The 25,882-nt window shown below is 38.9% G+C and overlaps 2 protein-coding genes and 1 long non-coding RNA gene across 4 annotated transcripts in view; 2 read left to right on the top strand and 1 right to left on the bottom strand.

Annotated features, from left to right (window-relative positions):
• The window catches only part of LOC119075202 (zwei Ig domain protein zig-8-like), a 113,092-nt gene extending 109,974 nt beyond the window's left edge, over nucleotides 1–3,118 (top strand). Inside the window, exon 7 of the mRNA XM_037181594.1 lies at nucleotides 2,307–3,118. Within this exon, the coding sequence (XP_037037489.1) occupies nucleotides 2,307–2,407 (101 nt within the window). The 3' untranslated portion in view covers nucleotides 2,408–3,118. The remainder of the gene's footprint in view (nucleotides 1–2,306) is intronic.
• The window catches only part of LOC119075208, a 274,735-nt gene that overhangs the window by 232,990 nt on the left and 15,863 nt on the right, over nucleotides 1–25,882 (bottom strand). The window contains exon 3 of the long non-coding RNA XR_005087333.1: nucleotides 2,996–3,006. This is a non-coding gene — a long non-coding RNA (uncharacterized LOC119075208). The remainder of the gene's footprint in view (nucleotides 1–2,995; nucleotides 3,007–25,882) is intronic.
• Nucleotides 8,354–24,755, top strand: LOC119075186 (multidrug resistance-associated protein 1-like). Of its 2 annotated transcripts, none has more exons than XM_037181578.1 (11): nucleotides 8,354–8,733; nucleotides 19,429–19,734; nucleotides 19,816–20,282; nucleotides 20,338–21,269; nucleotides 21,338–21,863; nucleotides 21,930–22,225; nucleotides 22,320–22,416; nucleotides 22,492–22,736; nucleotides 22,802–22,906; nucleotides 22,977–24,216; nucleotides 24,286–24,742. In XM_037181578.1, exons 1-11 carry the CDS (start codon nucleotides 8,701–8,703, stop codon nucleotides 24,605–24,607), a joined length of 4,569 nt encoding a protein of 1,522 aa, XP_037037473.1. In that variant the 5' UTR covers nucleotides 8,354–8,700; the 3' UTR covers nucleotides 24,608–24,742. The 2 variants fall into 2 exon arrangements, with proteins under 2 accessions (XP_037037473.1, XP_037037472.1); XM_037181577.1 differs by lacking the exon at nucleotides 8,354–8,733 and adding an exon at nucleotides 12,355–12,579 and having other exon boundaries at nucleotides 24,286–24,755.

Below are 25,882 nucleotides of genomic sequence, written 5' to 3'. Positions count from 1 at the left end.
CGAAGAAACCAACGCTTCATCTACCACAATATAGCTATATACTAACTATATATAGGTCAATATAGCTATGAACTAACGATATATAGGTCGATATAGCTATATACTAACTATATATAGGCCAATATAGCCATATATTAACTATATATAGGTCAATATAGCCATATATTAACTATATATAGATACATATAGCGATATACTAACTATATAGGTCAATACAGGTATATACTAACTATATATATAGGTCGATATAGCTATGAACTAAAGATATATAGGTCAATATAGCTATGAACTAACGATATATAGGTCAATATAGCCATATATTAACTATATATAGGTCAATATAGCCATATATTAACTATATATAGATACATATAGCGATATACTAACTATATAGGTCAATATAGCCATATATTAACTATATATATATATGTCAATATAGCTATATACTAACTAAATATAGGTCAATACAGCTATATACTAACTATATATAGGTCAATATACTAATTATATATAGGTCTTTATAGCTATATACTAACTATATATAGGTCGATATAGCTATATACTAACTATATATAGGTCAATATAGCCATATATTAACTATATATAGATACATATAGCGCTATACTAACTATATAGGTCAATACAGGTATATACTAACTATATATAGGTCGATATAGCTATATAATAACTCTATAGGTCAATATAGTCATATATTAACTATATATAGGTCCATATATCTATATACTAACTAAATATAGATCAATACAGCTATCTACTAACTATATATAGGTCAATATACTAATTATATATAGGTCTTTATAGCTATATGCTAACTATATATAGGTACATATAGCTATATACTATCGATACCCGTAAGTGACCAAATTTTTCCAGCTGCCAGTCACATACACCGAAAGTTACACGCTCGCGTACCCACATTTTAAAAACTGTTATTTTGATCTAGGACCCGAGATTTACCTATAACCAAAATTTCAGGAAAATCTAAAGAAACATTTAGGAGCTACGAAATCGCACTTTTCCATAGGAACTAACTAACTAACGTAGGCGATTTCAGTTATCTGAAAAAACGAAATTTTTCATTTTTATATGGGAGAACCATGATTTTGAAATTCAATATCTCAGCCAATTTTGAAGCTGCAGTAACGTGTGATAGTTCGTTGAACTCGTATGGATGCCTAGATTCCGTATATCCAAGTCAATGGGAGACATTGGAGCCAAGGGAGGAAGTCAAAAAGTTGTTGTAAATATGCTTCTTGTTCCCCAAAAAAAAAAATTGTAAAATTTTGTATTAGTGGACTTGCGTCACGCCCGCTGACTAACGTGCGGGCATGATGAGACGATTAGGGCCAGAGCAGGCTCATTATTTATTTTTGTCGCTTTTTCTGATGACAGATGATAAAGTTTGAGGCATTTGGAAATTGTGTACCGGATTTGGTTGCCACTTTAAAAATCGAAATTAACAAGGAATACGACACAACATAGATCATAGCACTTCTCCTAGCATTAACGCTGATTAAACGTCGAATTTGGAGGCTTTTGTGATAAAAGAGCTGAATCTTCTTTCATCAGTTAGGGCCGATCAGTTCTGATCGATGCACACAGGTCACGAACTTTGTACTACTCGGTACGAGCTGCAGGTTACGATTCTTTGTATTGTTATGTTAAACTCATACAACGAAAACAAGTCATCTCGATTTACAAATTGAAACATAAAACCTACTGGTGACTTCGTCAGCCTCCGAATATTTGTCTATGTTAATGCTAGGAGCAGTGCTATGCATAGATAGAAAATCGAAGCATGATTGTCCTTTTGTATTTGAATAAACAGAAACAGTTTCCTTGAGTTTCCAGGCAATTTTTAACTGGAAGTACTTGAACTGACAAATTTTAGGCTTGTGTCGTTGCGCTGTAAGGCTCTTAGTTCCTAGGGCTTTTTATTGCTTTTTCTGTCGATTTCTTATGGGAATGGTGGCATCCTGTATAAACTTTTCAGCTGCAGATTTCTAACCCATTGAAGACGATCCACGGAGAAAGCGTTCTAATCGGTATATTGCAACGTAACTCTATCCTTTCGGTAGTAATTTGTCAATCATTTATCCTCTTAAAGGCAATTACTTTTTTCGTTCGAATAACGTGGTACCCACACACACATATATATAGCCGACCATCATCAGTCTTTTTATCGATGGAAAATATCAAATTTCCTCCATTTTCTTGCAAAAACAAATCTTCCATTTATTTCACTACTACAACCCCTTCTCTTCGTCTTTTCTTTTCTTTCGCAGGCGAATATTCGGCTTCAGCTATCACCTCGTCCTCAACGACACGGATGTTAAGTGGATATCTTGGTGCTCTCTGTGTAATATTAATGGTTTTTCAAACATGACATTGTAAGTTCATAAATATCAATGACTTGGAACTTTTGACAAGAAATTTGCTGTCATGACGGGGCAGTTACCAAAGGTGTTAAACGAACATTGTATAACAACTAACACCCAACAACAGTAACACAGAACAGAAGAAGAAGAAAATATCGAACGAAAAAGTGAAATTGAAGTCGCACTTAACGACTTTTAACCTTTTTTTAAAGAAAAGAAAATGAAAACCGAAAAGAAGGAAAACGTAAATGAACGGTATATGGGTTCGTTCATTGTGTGATGATTGCATAATAAAGGTAAAAATAAAATTGTGGTCATGGTGTCCGCACCATGCAATGGTGTGACCATTTCGAAAATATATTTGGAAACGATAAAAACGATGAATTATTGTAAAAAAAATGAAAAAAAATATTATAAATTGACCCCCTTTCCGACGATGTTGACACACGCCAATTATTAAGTCAAATATTTTCAACGAATTGTTTTTTTAGTTTTTCCTTCGGTGTGAGGGATTATTTTGACGAACAATAAGCTGGATTCGATACCACCTTTCTAAGACCGCCACTTAATGAAGCATCTTCAAATGTAAGTGCAACAGGCTAAGTCACTACTATACACGAACTATTTTCTCAAGTTTTCTTAGGCTTTCCTCAATTTTTTTCCAAACTTGTAATTTTGGAAAAATGTGAAACATAGCTATTTTGCTAACTAGTTAGTAAATGGGCTTGTTTTGCGCACTAGATGTAAGTTTGCCGATACGAGCGGAGCGAGTTCGGCAACACATCGTGTGTGCAAAACCCCATTTACTAACGTGTTAGCAACAAGATTTTATCTACTGTTAGTTGAAATATTCATAATTTTCAAGCAAAACACATCAACACAAAATCCTGCTACACCTGATCGTAGTAGGATTCTGTCAATTACGTGCGCATAAGTTGCTATATTGGTTATATGCATAAGGCATATAACCAATATAGAAACTTATGCGCACGGAAATTTTAGTGTGTAAATTGACTGTCTTTGCTAACTAGATTCATGCTGAAAGTTATGAATTTTTTTCAACTTACAGTAGATAAAAGGTAAATAAGTCGTTATTATAGTGGACCTGCTTATCCAAAAAATCGTGCATCTTAGAAAATCGTTATAACGATGATTGTAGGTTGTTCCGTATCGATTCCTGATTCTAAATTGATGTGGGGCCAAGACGGCAGCTCAATGGTTCTCTGGTGAGCGGCCGTTATGTCCCTTTTTTTCTATGATTTTTCATTCGTAAGCGAGAAGAGATATCAATCCACTTCCAAAGGATAAGTTATAGAGAAAAGTCTAAATTTTTTTTGATGAAATTTATTTTTTGACATTTGAATTCAAAATGGCGGAAAAAATTGGTCAAAGTCGAAAAATATTTTTTTCGCAAAGGAAAATCTGTGAAACCGATAGAAAGACTGTAAAATTTTCTTCTAAAATTCTATAACTGTAGCATGGTATACCATGTAAGGTGGTGGAATTTTAGGAAATAACATAATATAACCTCAACAATCCCAAAAGTCCAGAAGGGAACCCAATAAAACCTCAGATATCCTTCATAATACTTACGTTCTAGAGCTGGGAACACATTGTGCATTTGCAGTGACATAATTTTTGGAACTGACCCACTACCACCTCAACAGTTCAATAAATCCTGAAGAGAATCCAAAAAAACTCAGAGATCCTTCAAAATCCTTAAATTCTAGAACAGGGAGCATGTTTCCGTGAAAATATGAAACTCGGTTACGCCTTGAGCTACTAAAATTTACAGAAAATACAACTTTAGGTCGATTGTCATCGAAATACGTGTGATTATTTACTCTAAATAAATAATAATTTCGATGTATTTTTACATGAAGAACATGTGGTGACTTCACTGTTACGGACATAGCTCCAGAACGAGCTGCCCGATTTCAATAAATAAAAAACGAAAACGTAGCTCTTAGATTCTCTATAAACCTTTAGAAGAAAATTTTTGCGAATTTACAGTCTTTCTATCGGTTTCAGAGATTTTCCTTTCCGAATTTTTTTTTTCTTTCGACTTTGACCAATTTTTTCCGCCATTTTGGATTCAAATGTCAAAAATTAAATTTCACCAAAAAAAATTTAGACTTTTCTCTATAACTTGTCCTTTGGAAGTGGATTGATATCTCTTCTCGCTTACGAATGAAAAATCATAGAAAAAAAAGGACATAACGGCCGCTCACCAGAGAACCATTGAGCTGCCGTCTTGGCCCCACATCAATTTAGAATCAGGAATCGATACGGAACAACCTACAATCATCGTTATAACGATTTTTTGCCTAAGCAGGTCCACTAAAATTTGTGTCTGCATTTCCTTCAGCTGTTTTACGAGCTGGTCCACTCATACATACACGCCACTTACTTCTTTATACGGATTTTGTAGTCTCATGCAAAAGCGTGGTTCAACCACTGGTTGTGATAAAACCGTACAAGTGCGCATCGGTGATTGTATGAATGGGCCAGCTGGTAAAGTTGCATCGACAAATTTTTTGTAGAACTTTTAAATTTGGCGTAAAAAAAGATAAAGACTTCTCTGACTGGCGGTCTGTAAACTATTCAAAGTTGGTTTTGTCAATTTCGACGTATCTAACCACCCTCCAGCACATTCGTTTCTGAAAGTAATCCGTCTCTCCGAATGAACTATGTGACCAATTAAATCAAAAAAGTAAAAGAGTTTTATCAAAACTATACTCCAAACTCTGACATTAATTTGTAAATATTTAACTATTTATAAAAAAAAACCGGAATGTCCTTGTTCAACATAGAAAGTGGATAAAACAAACACACAGTGGAAATAAATGAAATTAAAATGTTTTCGTAATTAATAAATAAGAGAAGTGAGATGCGGGAAAATTTTTGTAATTTATTACAATTCCTTCAACTTGAAGTGTACTGGAGAATCTTCAGTGGAGCTGAACGTGAAAGGTTGTTCTTTGGTATGTGGTGGTCCCATTTCATCAAAAAGAATGTGTAGTATTCAAAGCCTGCCCTTGTACCAGAGCTATATGTGAATGTCTTATGTAGACTGTGACTGACTTAATTAAGCTTGAAGCGAAGGTAAATCGAAAATGTGACGAATTTTTGTATTATTTTACAGAGTTGCATTGCTAAGGTAAGGGATACGAAAATATCTTTTAAAAAAAATCTTTTGGGAAGGATGCATTTAGCGCAAACAGGGACGTGCTTAGCTTGTTTTATAATAATAATACATTCACATATAGCTCTGGTACAAGGGCAGGCTTTGAAAACTACACATTTTTTTGATGAAAGGAGAGCACACCATACAAAAAACAGCCGTTCACGTTCAGCTCCACCCACTGGACATTCTCAAGTACACTTCAAGTTGAAGGAATTATAATAAATTAACGAAAATGTGAAGATAATGGTCTTATCAAGGTGGTTTCCTTGGGCGATTCCCGCAGCTCCAATAATAAATAAATAAATTCATAGAAAGTGAGAGAAATCATCAATTTAAATGTACATACCAAAAAAAAAACAAGATAAATTACCATATTTACTATATGAGTACATTCGTAAATAAACTTTATGTTTATGTGTAACGCATTTTTGATGAACCAGCATAAACACTTGTAATTTAAAAAAAAAAATAATTAAAAAACAGTAAAAAAAAATTAACAAAAAAAGAGAGAAAACTTCAAATAAAATAAATTTTATGAAAATTAGCTACATAAATAAAACTACACATAAACTGGGAAATATAAAAACAAAAAAAATATTATAGATGTACGATATATATGGTAATAGCCATTTTCAATGATCAAAGAGAGGTTGGAAAATGAGAGAGAGAGAGAGAAAATATGGTTGTTCTACTAAATTGTCCTACATTTATAACCCTTTTAATTTAAACACCTATCACGGGGATATAAAAAATCGTTTTTTTTATGTAAAAAAAAAATTTCTAGCAAAAAAGTCGTAAATTGTTGAATTAACTTTGTTACGTTTTATATAGAGCTGAGTTTCAGAGAATTTAAAAAAACAAATTATAAATATATTATATCCTGTTAAAACTGGTCCCTTACAATCCATACCTCGGAATACATATATATCTGGAAATATCCCTTCAAATTGATCCGAACTATAAACACACTTTTGTTGCAATTTTATACGATGACACGTAACTGTATTATCCGGAAATGAGTTACAGTTTTCACAAATAAATAAAATAAAATAATTCAATTCAATTCTGATGATTTTATTATTTTGGTGCCTTGTACAAAAATGAGAAATGTTACAATTGATTTTGGAGATTAAAAGTAAAATTGAGAATAAAAATCAAATTAAAACAAAATTGGTGCGTTTCAATTGAAAGCTAGATATTTTGGAGTTTGGACGGAAGAGGATTGCTTCCGGTGATGATATTATACATGGAGAGGCTGACATGACACAGGCAACAGGTAATGTATGTTCCCATAGCAAATGAGCAGTGGCAGGAGCGGGAAAACAGGAAAAGTAGGAAAATATGCAGTTTTGCTTGCTTTGTCGCTGTGTCGTACTCTTGTACGAACCCGATTTTCTGCATGAATTTACTTCAGATGTTTTCGAGCTGATCCACATCCAGTGCCTATATTCGCGCAAATATTTTCACGAATTTTCTCAAATTTTCGCGATTTTCTCAAATAAAAAAAATGGTAAAATTCACAAAAATTTGAGAAAACCGTGAAAATTTGAGAAATATCGTGAAAATATTTTCGCGAATATAGGCACTGACACATACAGCCAGAACTGTTTATATGTACTTGTTTGTAGGTGCTACATGTACGCGAGTAATAGACATGTAAACAGTTTCAATTTTTTGTGTGGATCAGCTGAAAAACAACCAACTGTATTTTCCAAAAAGTAAATCTTTGTTGTGTCTTGTCAATACCATTTATTTGACATATCGCACACGATTTTTGAGTGAAAACTTCCGGAGATATGATGAAAAACTAGTGAAACACAGGCAAAACAAAAAAATTGAATTTTAAAGTTGAGGCTGAAGAACATTGCCGCAAATTTGGCTGAGCTCTCTGAGGAGTCGTTACGACCACTACAGTGCGCATGGGAATTTTTTTGAAGTAACTCAAAATCGTAAACAATTCACTCGTGGCCGATTGTTGGCAAATTCATCCGAAGAATCTGGTGCTTCACTTCAAGCAGCGCACTTTAAGCAAAAGTGCTTCGAGTTACAGCTGCCAAAAGTTTCCTGAGTTATAGCTCCAAAATTTGTTTGATACACTCTCCAGCTTCAATACTCTATTTAGAGAACCACTCATGCTTGAAGTGCGTTGTTGCAAGCTTTATCACCAAAGCAACTCTGTAGACATCTACGCAATGATGAATTTAGAGTAGTTGTCGGGAATGTACATTGTATATTCATTGAGGATTTGTGCACAGTCCGCGATTTAAAAAAAACTACTGAAAACAGCCTGACGAACAAAAATCTGCAATCAAAAGTCACTTGATGTTCTTATTCTCAACGAAAAGACTTATAATAAACATCCCTCCCTACACTACAATTCTAATAAATTATTCCTACACAACTAATGCCTCCTGCTGCCTACGGGCCTGCAACAATCAAGGCTGTTGTATACTTTGGGAAAGTCACGCAGACCGCCATTTTATTAAATAGATCCAAAGTATACAGCCTTGGCAACAATACCGTAGTTCAAAGTTCGAAAAATTTATTTGATTTCGTTTTTTGTCGTTATTTGGATGACACTGACAACTAATTTGAGAACAAACCGGCTATTCAACAATGATCTACTCTTTTCTCAACCAATGCACAACACCCCCTGGATACGCTCCTGTCAATGTACTAACTGACATGAGTTCCATATTGTAATTGTAAAATTCGACAGCTGCTGAACGGTGTGCGTTTTGGAGGATTAGAATAAATTAACGTTTCAAAGACATTTTCGCTATTTGTTTATTTGTTCAATGAATTCGTGCTCAACGACTTTATCTAATCAATTTTTGATAAAGATATGCCGCCCGAAATCGTTTTGTGCCATGAGATATTTTCGAATGAATCGATGAAATAGTTAATCAGTTGTCGAAAAACTGCAAACGCGATTGAAAGGAACAATTGGGCGCAAAAAAAAACAATTCATCGACCGGGATTCCAATTTATGAATTTCACCACAGTTATGAAATACGACTTGACAATCGAGAGAAATGTTGTAAATTCTTCGCAATTCTTCGGACCAAGTGACTTTTTCTTTGTAATTTTTTTGTTTTGACTTTTTTTTTTAATATGACTCAAGACTTTTGTCCGGACGCTTGGTGGGTAAGTACCTACTGTAATTTTACTTATGAAACAAACGTGATTTCAATGAAAAATGTGTCCCTTAAAGTGTCAGCATAACATTCAACTTATGTAACTCAACGAAAAAATGTGCTTAATGTGTACCCAAGTGTCTGCCATATATAACATGATTGATAAAGTTTGTCGATAACGAACTCCTCCGAAAAATCGTCTTTACTTATCAAACTACAGGAACCATCAAAAATCTCATTCATGTCATAAAGGAAACAAATATTCACCTGATTAGGAAGGTGTTTGCGTTTCGATTACCGTTGCATCAATAAAAGCTAATTGATGTTGTTCAATTGAAGTGTCTCTTTCAATGTTTTTATTGAGATGTTGTTCGTGAGAGTGACCTAGTCGACTGAACTAAATCAAATTGAGTATCGTCGATGATAAGAAAATATCGCAAAATAAGAACGGGTCAGTCGGCTAAACTGTTACTTGTCACTTTCGCTGCATTACTCTAGCTAACCATAACAACGGTAGAGAGACCTAATTCAAATTTTGCTTTTGTTATTCTGTCAAGTTTGACAGGAGAAAAAAAAGAAAAACTTTAATTAGGTCCCTTTGGCGTTGCTATGTGTAGCAGTAACTGCTGTTATTCTCGAGAATTGTTCTATGGTGCGGTAAGAGCTATTCTCTGTTAACGGTATTCGGCATTGGCTAAACACTGCAAGAACCTTAGCTGTGAAAATTTTCTATTCGACCATTACTATCGCTCGATCGACAACACGTTATTTAACTTCACTAGTCTCCACTCCTAAGTTTCCTTTTTTCTTCTAATTCTCCATCTCAACGACACCCCGTAAATACTTGTACGGTCTTACTGGTCTGCGTAGCACTTACTCTCATGCCGAATTATTCAGTAACTGTTACTATCCAAGACAACCTCATTATCCGTCTCGTGTAGACATGTAATTTTTAGCCAATAGCCAAAAACGTTTGTTTTTTTTTGGAAAGAACAGAGGCAATACTCGCTGAGACTTAACGCTATAACTCTAGCTACACAAATCGATGCGAAGCACATCAAAAGAAAGGTTTGAATTAGGTCTCTTTCACGTTGGTATGAGTAGAGGTAGAGTAGGTACAGAAAAAAAGCCTCACTCGAATTTTAAGATCTACTTTTTCCCTGGTCGACATTGATGGAATTGAGGCTACATTCGAAGTGAACAAAACTAGAGAAAATATACCAGAGTCTCCAATGACATGTGTGTTTCAAAAGTGCCCACACTTTGCCTACACATAGCGACGCGAAAGCGACCTAATTCAAATTTTTCTTTTGAATAAGAATAATGGAAAAATTTAGATTAGGTCACCTTCGCGTCGCTATGCATAACAGACACAGTAAGTACTGAAGTAATGAGTGAAAAGGTAAAAAGCGCCTCAATCCAATCGAATTTTTGGAAAAGTGTCCAATGACCAGAATTGTCCTCAAAAACTATGGAGGTCTCGTGTCTCCTTCAGCATCTTACTATCAGGTTGAAAACTCACAATTTTGGAAATTGTTTTTCATGTACACCAATCACAGTCATGCCAAACTACAATTATTGTGAAATTACATTTCCCACAAATTTTAGGCTATCTGTAAAAAGTACTAAAAAACCACGCTTGCCGATATCAATCGAACGGCTTACCATTGTTGTCATGATAGCGGTAAAACCGATGAATTTATGTGAATCAATATCTCTGTCTGTAAACTTAAAATTTCGCATGTCAGATAAACATCGTTTCGTTATCACACACACACACCACACATACACACACACACATTTTGTGGCGCATCTTATCATCCACCTCAGCCTATATAATGACAATGTCGTAAAAAATGTTGTTTATCACGCCGTTATAAACAACTTCGAATTTCGCAATATCATGTCATCGCAAAAATTGGAACAATTCGCCAACTCATCCGAATACACAAACAGAAAGTTCACAATGAATTATTTGTCTGTTTGCTGTCTGCTTGCACCTAATTTCTTCACATTTCTTCTTCTTCTTCTTCTTCACACTTATGTTTGTGGAAACTGGAGATGAAAAGCACTAAAGTTCTGTGCAACAGAGACCCTTTAAGTTCGAAAAAAGACTAGATGGTCTGGGGTGATGAACTGACAGCTGTAATCGGTTCGCGTTAAATCACTTTCGCTCACTTTTCACTTTTTTATTCAACGAACGTGAACGGTAGTAATCAAAAGCGAACCGATTACAGCTTTCACTTCATCCCCCCAGACCATCTTTAGTCTTTTTTCGAACTCAAAGAATTGCAAAAGTTGACCATTTACACAGCAATGCGTCCCCTGCGAAAATGATCCATTACATTTGGAGTGTTTTCGGTTTTTTTCCATTTCCCTATCTGGAAATTAACTATCGCTGGGCAGGTAGTAAACCAGGGTGCATTCTATGCTGCAACGTAATAAAATTAGATAAATTAAAGTTTTGAGAGGTTCCTTCAATTGCGAAGCAGGAATCCTTTGTTTCCTACTCCCTGACCTATCAGGGAAATTTCCCTGTTTGCAATAAGAAGTCGTAAAGGCACTTGCCTTCCAATGATGGTAGATCGTCATCCTGGAGTTCATAATACCCGAAGGTATGAAACCTGAGTTTGGAGTTAAGTGAACAATCCCTAAGAGTATGTACACCAGGTTCGGTTACTGAACTTCAGGTGCCAGACCACAAGAACAGACAGGGTAGGTGGACCGATCTATCCTGTGTATGTGATCGTTTGAAGTAATTCAACTACTCGCCTTATTCCGGATCTCAGTGCCGCTTTTAGCTTTTGGGCGCCATCGGGCAATTGAAAAAATAGGCGACTATTTAGTAAAGTCTCGGGCGCCATTTTCTTCTGCTCCACTTCGGGCGCCACGGGCATTTGCCCATTTGGCCCATATGTAAAAGGCGGCACTGCCGGATCTCGTATGTTTAAGTAGTACATTACTCCAGACGTTACAAAATGGCTTCGGAAAAAACTTTGTGAAACCCGCAACCTCGCTCGTGTGTTTTTGTGGAAGCAAGCTATTGTAACTGTTTTAACTGATATTCAAATGCTACACTTGTCGAAAAAACAGTCACCGAAGCTTCCTTAGGATCACACTTGTGACACATGTAATGAAGTACTTACGCACCATGCAATGTAATCTACTATAAGAAGACACTTAATGCTAGAACGTTAAACACTCACAGCATTTGCGTCAAACTCATTTTCCTAATATTTACATTTTGTGTCTCATACTCGACACCTCAGACATTGAAAAGATGAAAATATTCTTCCAATGAAATCGATGATTCGAAACGTGACTGATTACACACAAAATGAAAAATAAAATAAAAAATCTGCTGAAACGCCGAACAGTTTAAAAATAAATCGCAACCGAACATGATTTGTACAACACAATTATCAACATTCACGAAAACGTTTCTGGTGTAGTCCCAATTATAATTTAAAAACGTTCAATTCAACTATAAATGTATTCGAGCGACACAGCCCGGTGTAAATCAAGTTCAAATAGTGAAAACAATTAGATTAGGATAACATTCCATGGTGAAGTTTACACTTAATTGGAATTATACGAGTCGTTTTTCGTAGTAGTTTTTTTTGTGTGTTCAATGTGAAACTTTATCTATACTCGCATTGAATTAATTCACAGATAGAAGTGCGAATGGTTGCCAGTAGTGTTTCGAATACGAAGCTACGGCACGGATAAAAGGAAAAATAAAAAACATTTTTCGTTTGATTTACTTTCAGCAGCTTGTTGTTTGTGTTTACGTGTTTTCTTTCACGCATTTACAAACCATATGATCATTGCCAATAGTTGCCCCGATGCGTTATGGGTAAGTGAAGCACAGTCAATAAGTGTAAAGTGACTATCTCGTCTTCAAAATAACACCGTGTAGTCTAGTTCGGATAAGTCTTTATTTTTAACCCAAAAATTTGTAGAGCTGCCAGTCCGGGTTCTTATTACAATCCGTGCGCTGAAGAACTTGTCGATAATTTGACAATGGCATATAATAGAAGGGGTCAATGTTGTGCAACTTTATTTATATCGCGAACCGGTAATACCGGTAAAATAACCGGTTTGGTGTAAAACATGAATATCTCCGTTAAAATGAGAAATTTTTCGTTCGAAAGCCTGATTCATTGCCGACATTTTTTTGTTTATTGACCTTAGGGGTCATTCATAAATGACGTCCGGTACTGAGGGGGGAGGGGGGTCTACGTTTTCGGACACTCCATACAAAATTGGGTCAAATTTGACCACTTTTGCGTGACGAGGGGGGAGGGGGGGTCTAAAACTGACCAAAAGTAGTGGACGTCATTTATGAATGACCCCTTACGGAAAATAGAGCTCAATGAGCAGTGACTGATCAACCTCATGATTAGGAAAACCCGTATGGTCAATGTCTGTACGGGGAGTCGAACCAGAGAACCACAGGCTATAAGTACAACGCTCGACCCATTGAGCTACCTGGACACCGACATATTATGGAAGAGCTTTGTTTTGGGACTGGAAAAATGGCCTAGCTCTTTGGGATTCCCATGTCAGTCAAACGTTCTTCCATAAAATGTCGACAATGAATCAGGCTTTCGAGCAAAACAGATCCTATAAGAAAATTTTGCATTGGAACGGAGATATTCGAGTTTTTAGTTGTCCACTAAACCGGGTACTTTACCGGTATTACCGGTTCGCGACAATTTAAAAAAAATTGGTTCCACAACTTTGGTCCCTGTTCCATTGTCAAATTTTCGATAAGTTCCACAGCGGGCGAAACGGTTTTAATTTCGACAGAAGAACCTGTACTATACAGCCGGTATCATACAAGTACAGTGTGTACAGTGTACCACGGAAATTGACAAAAATTTGTTGAAGCCAGTTATTCACCGAAATATTAGCACTACAAACAATATAGAAGACATTAACTTTATACACTGGCACACACACACACACACTGGCATATAACACGCTTTGTCTTTGCGAAGGTTTTACATTCCGTCATGCAAACTAGGTGTAAACACACTTTACGTGACGGTTTGTTGATTTAAGACGATGATATGTTATCACACACAATGTAGCAGAAGACATTCCAAAACATCAGATATGTATGCGCAGCGCACTAACGAGACAATATTTTCACAATAAACCCAATAAAAATGGAATTTTAATTTCCTCTGTTAGAGTACGTTCACAAAGTAACAATCGTTAGTTGAAAACTCGTCTCCCTGCGATGGTTCGACCAAAATTTGGTTCCCGATGTCATCGTGATAGACTCGTTCAAACATTTCGGATTCGAAATGCTTTAAATTACCCAGATACCACAATCGGTCAGTCCATTCGACTTACACTTATTAAAAACACGTTCATACATTGCAAGTCATTGACAAGTGCAGTGCAAATGCGTTGCATAGGCACATTCACATTTTGTTGACCCGTTGATCCGTTATGATTGTAGTTCCGAAAATTACCTTCAAATAGCTGAAGGTAATGCATAAACGCATTCAGATGAATTTAGTTTCGTTATGTTGCACACATGAAATTGTTTGCGTCAAGCTGTAGTCAGAGAAATGATAAATTGGTACGCCTGTATCGAGAAAGAAGTATTATGTGAATGACAGCTGGCAACTAGGAGAGAGTTCGTGCGAACATACAAAATTGGTTCCATTCTCTCTCATAGGTGCCATCTGTCATTCACATGGTCCTTCTATCTCGCCACAAGCGTACCAATTTATCATTTCTCAACAACATTCTTCTTCTTTTTCAGCCTGTTTCTATCCACTGCTGGATGTAGGCCTCTCCAACTTCTTTCCATTTCGTACCAGTGCCAGTTTGTACCTGCAATATTCTTAATTCCGTTTGTCCATCTCTCTGGTGGTCTACCTATAGCTCGTCTTTTATATGGTCGCCCGTTCATGATCCTTTTGGTCCAACGTTCGTCTGTCCTTCTTGCTATATATGTCCCGCCCAGCTCCATCTCAGAGATGCTATTCTTTCCATGACATCAACGACCCTGGTTTGTTGTCGAATCCATTGATTCGTCGTTCTGTCTCTGAGTGTTATTCCAAGCATATCCGTTCCATGGCTCTTTGTGTCACTCTCAATTTATCTTCGGATGCTTTCGGTAAAGTTAACGTTTCCGCTCCATAAGTGAGCACTGGAAGGACACAAGTGTCGAAAACTTTGCGTTTCAAATTAGTCTGAGTTTTCCGAACGCTGCCCATGCAAGACCAATCCTACGTCTTATTTCTGCAGTCCGGTTGTCCAGACCTAACTTCAGTTTATGTCCTAGATATACGTAGCTGTCGACGCGTTCAATGACAGTGTCACCAATTTTGATTTCTCTATCGTCCCCGATGTTGGTCATGACTTTTGTTTTCGATAAGTTCATCTTGAGGCCAACTTTGCTTGCCTCTTCACTTAGCTGTTGTAGCATAAGCTGAGCCTGACCTAGATTCGCTGCTATCGGTACAATGTCATCAGCGAGGCGGAGATTGCTCAGGTACTCTCCATTTATCTTTATTCCCATTTTACTCCAGTTTAACTTCCTAAAAACACTCTGCAGAATCGCCGTGAATAATTTCGGTGAAATGGTGTCACCCTGCCTTACACCTCGGCCGATTCTGAATTTCTCCGTGCTCTTATGAAGTTTTATACATGAAGTGGCATTTTTGTACACATATCGAATTGTGTTGGAGTACCTTGAGTCTACTCGACATTCGTCTAATGCGTCCAATATCGAAACAACATTAGACACAAGAAAATATGATAATGACCATAATGGTCACATGACAAAAACGAATTCACCTGAAAATCGGGATATGTATTTTCTCTGATCCGCTGGGGTTTCCGTGTTTTATAACCTGAAAAAAGTGACATTTTCGATGGACAGCGAAAGTTTGCTTCCTGTGTGCCAGCAGTGTTAGCTTTAGAGCCTCGCTGCAAAGATATGAAATAACAGAAGCCAGTAGACCACAAACAAGCCCACAGAAAATGCGTAACAGTGGAGCATTTACTACCGAAGACAGGGACGTCGACTTGTGTTTGGGAGTAGTGGTGCTCATACAACAAGCGAATCTGGGAGTAGTGGAGCTCTTTCAAGTAAAACTGGAAAGATGTAGTGGTGCCCGAGCCTCGCTTGTCCTTAGAAGTCGGCGCCCCTGACCGAAGATTTACTCAAAGACGCAAAGGACACCTAATTCGAAATAGGTTCAAAGACTAATTCGGAGTGTTTGTTGGTTACAGTCAGAGTCAGTGAATTTCCTTCAGCTGTTTTTCACACATACGAGCGTGCGTGTAGCAGCTTCAACCGTATAGACAGTTTTCTAAATGGTTGAAGCTGCTACACGCACGCGCGTCGTGTAGTGGTAATGGTATAAAGGCGTTTAAGAGGCATCAATGCTTAGCTAACATTGTAGCCTACATTTGCGTATCTCGTATTTCATTTTTGATGATAACTTTTCATCAGAATGCTTTTCGAAAAATGTACGACCGCAATAACGACCACGAATTGGACTTTGAGTTTTGTATGTCGGTCGGTCTATATGTACAAATCTCCGTCCTTTTTTTGATGTAGTTGGTGGTGCGAAGGTCTATCTTCTACTTCTTCTTCTTGTTTTTCAGCCTGTGTCTATTCTCTTCTGGATGTAGGCCTCCGCAATTCTCTTCCATTCCGAACGATCCGTTGTCTATTTTTTGCCAATTTGTGGCCGCAATTCTCTTTATGCCATTATTCCATCTCTCTGGTGGTCGTGATTTAGGTGATCTTTTTGGTCTAGAGTTTGTCCGTCCTTCTTGCAATATGTCCCGCCCAGCTCACCTTTAAAGATGCTATTCTTTCCATCCAAGAAGAAGAAGAAGATTCTTTCCATGACATCAACGACTTTTGTTTGCTGTCGGATCCACTGATTTGTAAGACATTTCGACCACTGTTCGATCTGTGAGAAAATTAAATCCCAACAAAAATCTCTTCGAGAGTGTGACGCAGTCTTGGAAGTACAATTTCTAAAATGAATAATATCGCTAAAGTTGACGCTTTCAGCTTCGTTACGCAAAAATTAAATTTTACACCCAATTTAAGTTCAAACAAGCTGGCTTAGTTTTTCTCATCATGAAAATCGAAAATTTGACGAAAATCGAAAATTTGACGAAAATCGAAAATTTGACAAAAATTCGAAAATTTGACGAAAATAGAAAATTTGACGAAAATAGAAAATTCGACGAAAATAGAAAATTCGACGAAAATAGAAAATTTGACGAAATTCGAAAATTTAACGAAAATCAAAAATTTGATGCAAATCGAAAATTTGACAAAAATTCGAAAATTTGACGAAAATAGAAAATTTGATGAAAATAGAAAATTTGACGAAATTCGAAAATTTGACGAAATTCGAAAATTTGACGAAATTCGAAAATTTGACGAAATTCGAAAATTTGACGAAATTCGAAAATTTGACGAAAATAGAAAATTTGACGAAAATAGAAAATTTGACGAAATTCGAAAATTTGATGCAAATCGAAAATTTAATGCAAATCGAAAATTTGACAAAAATTCGAAAATTTTACGAAAATAGGAAATTTGACGAAAATCGAAAATTTGAAGAAATTCGAAAAATTGACGAAAATTGAAAATTTGACAAAAATTCGAAAATTTGACGAAAATAGAAAATTTGATGAAAATAGAAAATTTGACGAAATTCGAAAATTTGACGAAATTCGAAAATTTGACGAAATTCGAAAATTTGACGAAATTCGAAAATTTAACGAAAATAGAAAATTTGACGAAATTCGAAAATTTGATGCAAATCGAAAATTTGATGCAAATCGAAAATTTGACAAAAATTCGAAAATTTTACGAAAATAGAAAATTTGACGAAAATCGAAAATTTGAAGAAATTCAAAAAATTGACGAAAATTGAAAATTTGACAAAAATTCGAAAATTTCACGAAAATAGAAAGTTTGACGAAAATAGAAAATTTGTAGAAAATAGAAAATTTGTAGAAAATCGAAAATTTGACAAAAATTCGAAAATTTGACGAAAATAGAAAGTTTGACGAAAATAGAAAATTTGTAGAAAATCGAAAATTTGACGAAGAAAGTAATTCTCTATCTGCCATTATTCAAGAAATATCTCCAAAACCCCAATTGACTTTCGACTTTTTTCACATATGCCCCTCTGTTCTACTCGTAAGACTCTGAGATTTTGCCGAAGAAAGTAACTCTCTATCTGCCACCATTCACAAAATAACTCTAAAACCCTAATTGACCCACCCATTTCTAACTTTCGACATTTTTCACATATGCCCCTCTGTTCTACTCGTAAAACTCTGAGACTTTGCCGAAGAAAGTAACTCTCTATCTCTCATAATCGCAAAAATATTAGTCCTTTCATCCTACGCTCGAGTAGCTCAAAATTTGGTCACTCTGACCACTCTAGCTCAACCGGATCTGCGCCAATTTTTCTAATTATTTTTTTGTTCGATTCGTGTGGCGAATACCTTTCATTTGATGGGTCTCACGCCTCAGAAGTTTCAATACAGCTGAGCTACAGCCGAAAACTCGTTCCCAACCCTCGAAGACCACACTCAGAAACCACTTCGAGGCCAATAAAACAAAATTCTGGTTTTTCCTGGGGTAATGGCGTATCACAATTTCATTTTTATGCCCACCCTGAGGTTCCTGCAAAATTTCATGGAGATTGGCTGACTAGTTTCCGAGATCGACCGTCGATAGGTAGACAGAAACATACAGAGTAAGTTGAAAGATTTTGATTGTTTGGAAAAAGTCAATTTGGTGTATTTTGTATGAAAAGTGACCAATTTCAAAACGATTTATCTCCGGCAATTTTAAACCTACATAGTCGAGTGATAGCTCATTTTGCTCGTATTTGAAGCGAGAATATAATAGAATATGTTTTGTGGTGGTAAAGTCCAGAGGGCAGAAATGTTCGGCTATACATAGTTGCCGCGTCTCAATAAAAATTTTGCGTTCTTTTTTTGGGGGTTAGACTGCGTCAAGTCCTCCGCTATCGCTTCGGACATGATACGTCCTTCGACGTTTTGCATTAATATGCAGTTCAAAATACCATTTCTCTCAGGCCATGGCGACAGTGGTACTCGATACAGTGCTCCATGACGTGAAGAGTGTACGATTTTTGGCATTGATTTGTCATTCTATCTCTCAGCGTAATTCCAAGCATACTCCGTTCTTTGTGCCACTCTCAATTAATTTTCGGAAGCTTTCGTTAACGTTAACGTTCTCGCTCCATATGTGAGCACGGGAAGGACACACGTATCGAACACTTTACGTTTCAGACTAATGTTCACTTTGCTTTTGAAAATTAGTCTGAGTTTTCCGCCCATGCAAGACCAATCCTACGTCTTATTTCTGCAGTTTGATTGTCCAGACCCAACTTCAATTCTGAGACTCAGTCACGGCGTGAATTCTCGTGAATCTTCTGACAGCCAACCGCTATTCAGAACTAGAGTCAGTACAGTCACGAATACATTTTCACGATTATAGGCTCTACTACAAACCGACGAAAAATCAGATGAGTTGTTGTCCCGGACTGATCCAACTGCATAACTTCTAAATCTTATATCTGAATCCAGTGGCATGTCATTCGGGCAACCGACAGATACAAACAGAATATATCTGAGACACGTATGATTGAATCTATCTCAATTTCAGAACACAACGCTCACGTGGGCGGAATACAATCCAGACTTCACCGAATGCTTCAAGCAAACCGTTCTCGTTTGGATTCCGTGTGTTTTTTTGCTCATTTTTTCGCCATTCAATTTGTACTACCGATTCAACAGTCGTTACGCCGACATACCATGGAGCTTCCTAAACATCGCCAAATTGGTCGGCGTTGGTCTGCTGATCATCTTAACGTTTGTCGATCTGGGAATGATGTTGGGTCTGCGCAACGAGGATGATATCTACATCTATGCGTCGCAGATCGTATCGGTGTCGCTGAAGGCTGTAATTTTTGTAAGTATGTTCGTGGCGAGGTGTGGAGGTGACTAGTCTCTGTTTTATTGATCAAACGCATTACTTCCAAATCGTGCGCAGATTTTCGTCGCCATTCTTCTTTACATTCACAAAATCAAAGGCCACGGATCATCGGGACTGCTGTTTTTGTTCTGGTTGCTGTTGACCATCTGTGCCGTACCGCAACTGCGTTCGGAAATCGTCAGCTTCGACAGCGGAAATCTGAACACATGGGCCCGATTCCAGTTCATCAATTTCGTCATTTTCTTTGCGCTCATAGTCATCCAACTGGTGTTGAATTGCTTCCCGGACAAGAAACCGCGCGTGTCCACCTTCCATGTGAAGACAGTCAAGAATCCAAGTCCGGAACCGACCTTAAGCTTCCTAAATCGAATTTTCTTCCACTGGTTCACATACACAACGTACATCGGATTCAGACGACCATTGACCGAAAACGACATCTTCGACATCCATCCGGAAAATACGTCCAAAGAACTGGTTCCACCATTCGACAAATACTTCGCCGAAAGTGTCGAGAAAGGACGAAGGTAAGGAAGGGCGAGATGACGTGTTCTCTCGGGTGATCAATTTTTGTTTCTTTAGACAACAGGCCAACAAGAAGAAGAAGGCGAAAAAGGATGACGGTGATGTCACCCCGTTGAAAACAACAAACGGATCAGTCACTCCGGCCATCATCAAAGCGTACGGCGTTCCGTTCTTACATGCCGGATTCCTTCAAATAATCATTCTGGCTCTGCTGTTTGCGCAACCGTTTCTGTTGGACGAACTTATCAGCTTCACGTTTGTCGCCGAAACGGCACCACTGTGGCAAGGTCTGGTACTGGCGGTCGGTCTATTTTTGGTGACCTTTTTCTCGGCAGTCATCAACGGCCAGTACTTTTACCGAACGTCACTGACTGGCATACGGATCAAGACTGGCCTGATCAGCGCCATTTACCGCAAAGCTTTGCGCATATCGATCAGTACCAAGAAGGATACGACCGTTGGTGAAATTGTTAATTTAATGTCGGTCGACGCGCAGCGGTTCAACGACATGATCAACTATTTCCATGACGTGTGGTCCGGACCGGTGATTATGGGAATTGCCATTTGGCTGCTGTACAACATACTCGGTGTGGCCGTTTTCGCCGGACTTGGCGTGATGTTACTCATGATTCCCGTGAGTGGCGTTCTGTATTCGCGACTGGAAAAGCTGCAAGTCGGTCAGATGGCGGTCAAGGACGAACGCGTCAAATCGATGAACGAAATTCTGTCTGGCATGAAAGTGCTGAAACTGTACGCATGGGAGCCGAGTTTCGAGAAGCTGATATCCGGCACTCGAGCCAAGGAAATTGGCATTTTGAGGAACATTGCGATATTGAACGCTGGGTCGTACTTTTCGTGGACAATTACTCCGTTCTTGGTCACAATGGTCTCTTACATTGTATTCGTCCTTCTCGGTGGCGTACTGACACCGAACAAAGCATTCGTGTCGATCACACTGTTCAACATTCTTCAGTTCCCTATGGGCGTCTGTAAGTGTTGCTGCATATGCCATTGAAACGAACTGACCGATTTTACCGAGAGAATTTCCTAATTCCAGTTCCGATGATGATCGCCTATGTCATACAGGTGGCTGTGTCGTTGAAACGTATCAACAAATTCATGAACGCCGAAGAGATCAACCCGGACAACGTGACGAACAATCCGAGCGAAAATGCGCTCAGCATCGACGAAGGCAATTTCACATGGGGCGGCGATTCCACGACACTGAAGAACATCAATCTGAAGGTGAAGAAGGAAAAGTTGGTTGCACTGGTGGGACCAGTTGGCTGCGGAAAAACGTCTCTGCTGTCGTCGTTACTCGGCGAAATGGAGAAACTGAGCGGAACCGTTAATGTCGACGGGAAGATTGCTTACGTACCGCAACAGGCTTGGATTCAAAACGCTACGCTACAGGACAACATTCTATTCGGCCGGCCGATGAACGAAGACTTTTACAATAAAGTTATCAACGCCTGTGCGCTCACTGCCGATCTGGCAATGTTACCCGGTGGCGATCAAACCGAAATCGGTGAAAAGGGAATCAACTTGTCGGGTGGACAGAAGCAGAGAGTTTCGCTGGCCAGGTAAGTCACAATGGCTTAGTTTAGTAGACAAACTCTCATATTTACTCTCCGCGCAAACACACACAGAGCGGTTTACAGTGAAGCGGATATTTACTTGTTGGATGATCCACTGTCGGCCGTTGACAGTCACGTGGGAAAGCATATTTTCATCAATGTTTTCGACGAAAACACCGGACTGTTGCGCGGTAAATCTCGACTACTTGTGACGCATGCGGTCGTTTACTTGCCGAAAGTGAGCGAAATCTATGTGATGGTGAACGGTGAAATAACGGAGAGCGGATCCTATAAGGAACTGCTGGCCCAACGAGGAGCTTTCGCCGAATTTTTGACACAACATCTGCATGAGATTGATGATGACGAAGGTGAGTGAGTCGTGCTGTTAGAGTAGAGATGAAAGCCCGCAAAACCCATTCTACCACCTCTGACCTCTGTGTGACTATTATTCCAAATTTGCAGATCTGAAAGCGGTACAAAGTGGCATCGAGGACAAGGACATCAAATTGATGCTCGAACGGTCGATATCGACCATATCGAATCAAATCAGTGAAAAATCGTAAGTGCACCGTCCAACACCACATTTCCATTTTTATCGCAGTCCCAAACTGATACACACGGTTGTCGTAATTAGTTCGTTAGGTGGAACGGTGCAAAGACGTCGCAGTCGACGAACAACAGAGAGAAGTGAGAAAGAGAATCCAAAGGAGGCGGAGGAGAAAGCAGACAAGACAAAACTGATCGATGTGGAAGAGGCTGCATCGGGCAGTGTAGGAATTGCCGTTTATATTCGCTATTTCAAGAGCATCGGCGTGCTGATGTGTGTTGCTGCCGTTGCATCGAATGCACTGAATCAGGCAGCGTCCGTCTATTCAAACAGTAAGTGTAGAATGCCGGCGTCGGGTGCTGCGTTTCACTCTAAAACATTTTCGATCAACTTCTAGTTTGGCTGACTGATTGGTCAACGGATCCACGAGCAAGTGACGTAACGGACGTAACATGGAGAAATATCTACATCGGAGTGTACGCAGCCCTTGGTGGTGCTCAAGGTTCGAATACACACTCTTGTCCCTGATAAATGCGGCGGTGATCTAGCAGATCCGTTTACGATTTTTTCAGGCGTAACGGTGCTGGCAACGTCGATGATCTTCGGTATTGGTTGTCTGCGTGCGGCTCGTGACTTGCACAAACGATTGCTGCACAACGTCATGCGTTTGGCCATGTCCTTCTTCGATACGACACCGTCCGGACGGATTCTGAACCGATTCTCCACGGACATCAACGTCATCGACAACGTACTACCGATGACCATTCAGTTCTGGGTCATGATGGCCTTCAATGTTCTGGCAATTTTGGCCGTCATTTCGTATTCGACGCCGTGGTTTTTGGTCGTTGTGGTGCCGATCGCGGCCATTTACTTCCTCATTCAGATTTTCTTCGTTGCAACGTCGCGACAATTGAAACGCATCGAGTCGATAACGCTGTCGCCCATCTACAATCACTTCAGCGAAACGATAACGGGCCAGTCCCTGATTCGTGCTTACGGCGAGGTTAACCGTTTCATCGGGGAATCGGAGAGCAGAGTTGACCACAATCAAACGATGACATATCCCAGCATCATTGCTGCGCGCTGGCTTGCTGTTCGACTGGAAATAGTTGGAGCGCTGGTTGTCCTTTTCGCTGCGTTATTCGCTGTGCTCGACAGAAATACCATTAGTCCGGCCGTGGTCGGTCTATCCATCAGCTACGCTCTGCAAGTTTCGCAGACTTTAAGTTTTCTGGTGAGTATGACGGCAGAAGTCGAGACGAACATCGTGGCCATTGAGAGGGTCAACGAGTATTCGAACCGACAACAGGAAGCACCGTGGAAAACGGTGAATGTGGATCCGGCCTGGCCGAAAATGGGTGTCGTGCAATTCGAAAACTTCCAGGTGCGCTACCGTGAAGGACTGGATCTCGTGCTCAAAGGAATCAATTTCTCCGTGAAGAGTCAAGAGAAAATCGGCATTGTCGGTCGAACCGGTGCGGGTAAGTCAAGTTTGACGCTGGCTTTATTCCGAATTATCGAAGCAGCCGACGGTAAGATAATCATTGACGACATTGACATCTCCGAAATTGGACTGCATTCGTTGCGTGCACGCCTGACAATCATTCCACAAGATCCGGTTCTGTTCAGCGGTTCACTGCGCATGAACATTGACCCGTTCAGGACATACACGGACGACGAAATTTGGATCGCCTTGGAGCAGTCGCATTTGAAAGGATTTGTCAAGGGATTGACGGAGGGTCTGGACTATACGATCGCTGAAAGTGGCGAAAATTTATCGGTCGGCCAGCGACAGCTCGTTTGTTTGGCCAGGTAAGTTACGCTTCCATAACGATGAGGTGACATCATTTCACAACAAATTTCCGTTCACCGAATTTACAGAGCCCTGCTGCGGAAAACGAAAGTGTTGATACTGGACGAGGCGACGGCTGCCATTGACATTGAAACGGACGAACTCATTCAAAAGACGATTCGGTCGCAGTTCAGTGACTGCACCATTTTGACGATTGCACATCGCCTGAACACAATTATGGATTCGGACCGGGTGATCGTATTGGATCACGGCGAAATTGCCGAATATGACACGCCAACGGCTCTGCTCAACAACAAGGATTCGATATTTTACGGCATGGCCAAAGATTCTGGTATTACAAGCGTGGGAAACGCTACGATAATTGAGGAAGACACCAAGACACGCCTTTAAGATCGAACATACTGCGCGAATGTTTAAAGAGCTGTTGGCCTGTTTGACGGATGAAAATTGATGTAACGGAGATTTTCGAGAGCTCCTAATCAAAGCTGCTCGATGGATTGAAGTTGAAATAAACGACGCAAATTTGAACTTATAAAAAAAATCGAACTTTTCATCTCCCTTTCCTACACGTGACGTAGATCCTGGTCCTCTATAAGCAAATATCCAAAAAATCTGTTCGCTAAATATGGTTGTGTCAGCTTGTTGACGTATTCTGAGAGCATAACCTCAATTTTCCCATAGAGTCCAAAAGAAGCTCAAAGTAGAGGTGGGCGCCGGTCTATATTTTTCGGCGGCGGCTGTACATTTCTTTAAAAGTATCGGCGGCGGCTGGTATCGGCTGAGCCGATTTTTCAAAATTCGGCGGCGGCGTACGTTACAATATTTATCGTTAAACCTGTCTTAAATTAGTAGGAGGTGGCGAACCAAGTAATAGATGTCAACCTAGTGATAAGCTCCAACCATTAGGAGAGTAATCGTTTCCAAGCCTTTTATCACATACTCCGTATAGGAAAATATTGTTATGGGGGAGGACTCTTAGTAAAGAAGTCTGAGACTCAGGGCGGTATGTGACTCCAGTGAGAAACTGTTTCTAAAAGGAGCGAAAGTTACTTACTTTTCTTGGTCATTTTACTTTTCTGACGATTTCCAACTATTTCGAAAAAAATATTGAAAATTGTATTTTCCGATTTTCCTACAAATTAGGGTACCTCGGCTTTTCACTTTTTTAGATGGGAATGAATAGTTGCTGGTGAAATTGGCGAATGAATTACAGAGAGCCAAAGTAGTGAATCTAAAATTCGCAGAGAATTATTTTTGTCGAAATTACCTAAAATCACGTGTAAGTTTTCAGGCAGAGGGCCAAAAACCCGAGAAAATTTGAAAATTTACCCTAATTTCCGGCCCCGAAGCATGAAATGTACTATTTGAATCAAGCGAAGGTAAACAATTTTAGAGGATTAGTCACTCTCGTTTTTAGCAATCGTTCAGTTCGTTTCCTTAACCGATGACGCTAACGGGAAATAACTCCGGTATTTTATTTTTCCTAAAAGGCTGTCCAAACAAATCTAAATTTTTCATCACCTTCCTTCCTTTATTTGGATAACTCATCGTAGCTTTGTCTCAATAAAGTAATCAATAAATTATAATCGATTTCGGGCTCTTCCAAGATTTCTAAGTCTCTCGCACGTTGCTCACAAGCGCTAAAGTGTACTTTACCTTTTCTTA

This window comes from Bradysia coprophila, unplaced genomic scaffold, assembly GCF_014529535.1.
Source record: "Bradysia coprophila strain Holo2 unplaced genomic scaffold, BU_Bcop_v1 contig_193, whole genome shotgun sequence".
In the NCBI taxonomy this organism is placed as follows: domain Eukaryota; kingdom Metazoa; phylum Arthropoda; class Insecta; order Diptera; family Sciaridae; genus Bradysia; species Bradysia coprophila.
This window is presented reverse-complemented; position numbering and strand designations above follow the sequence as displayed.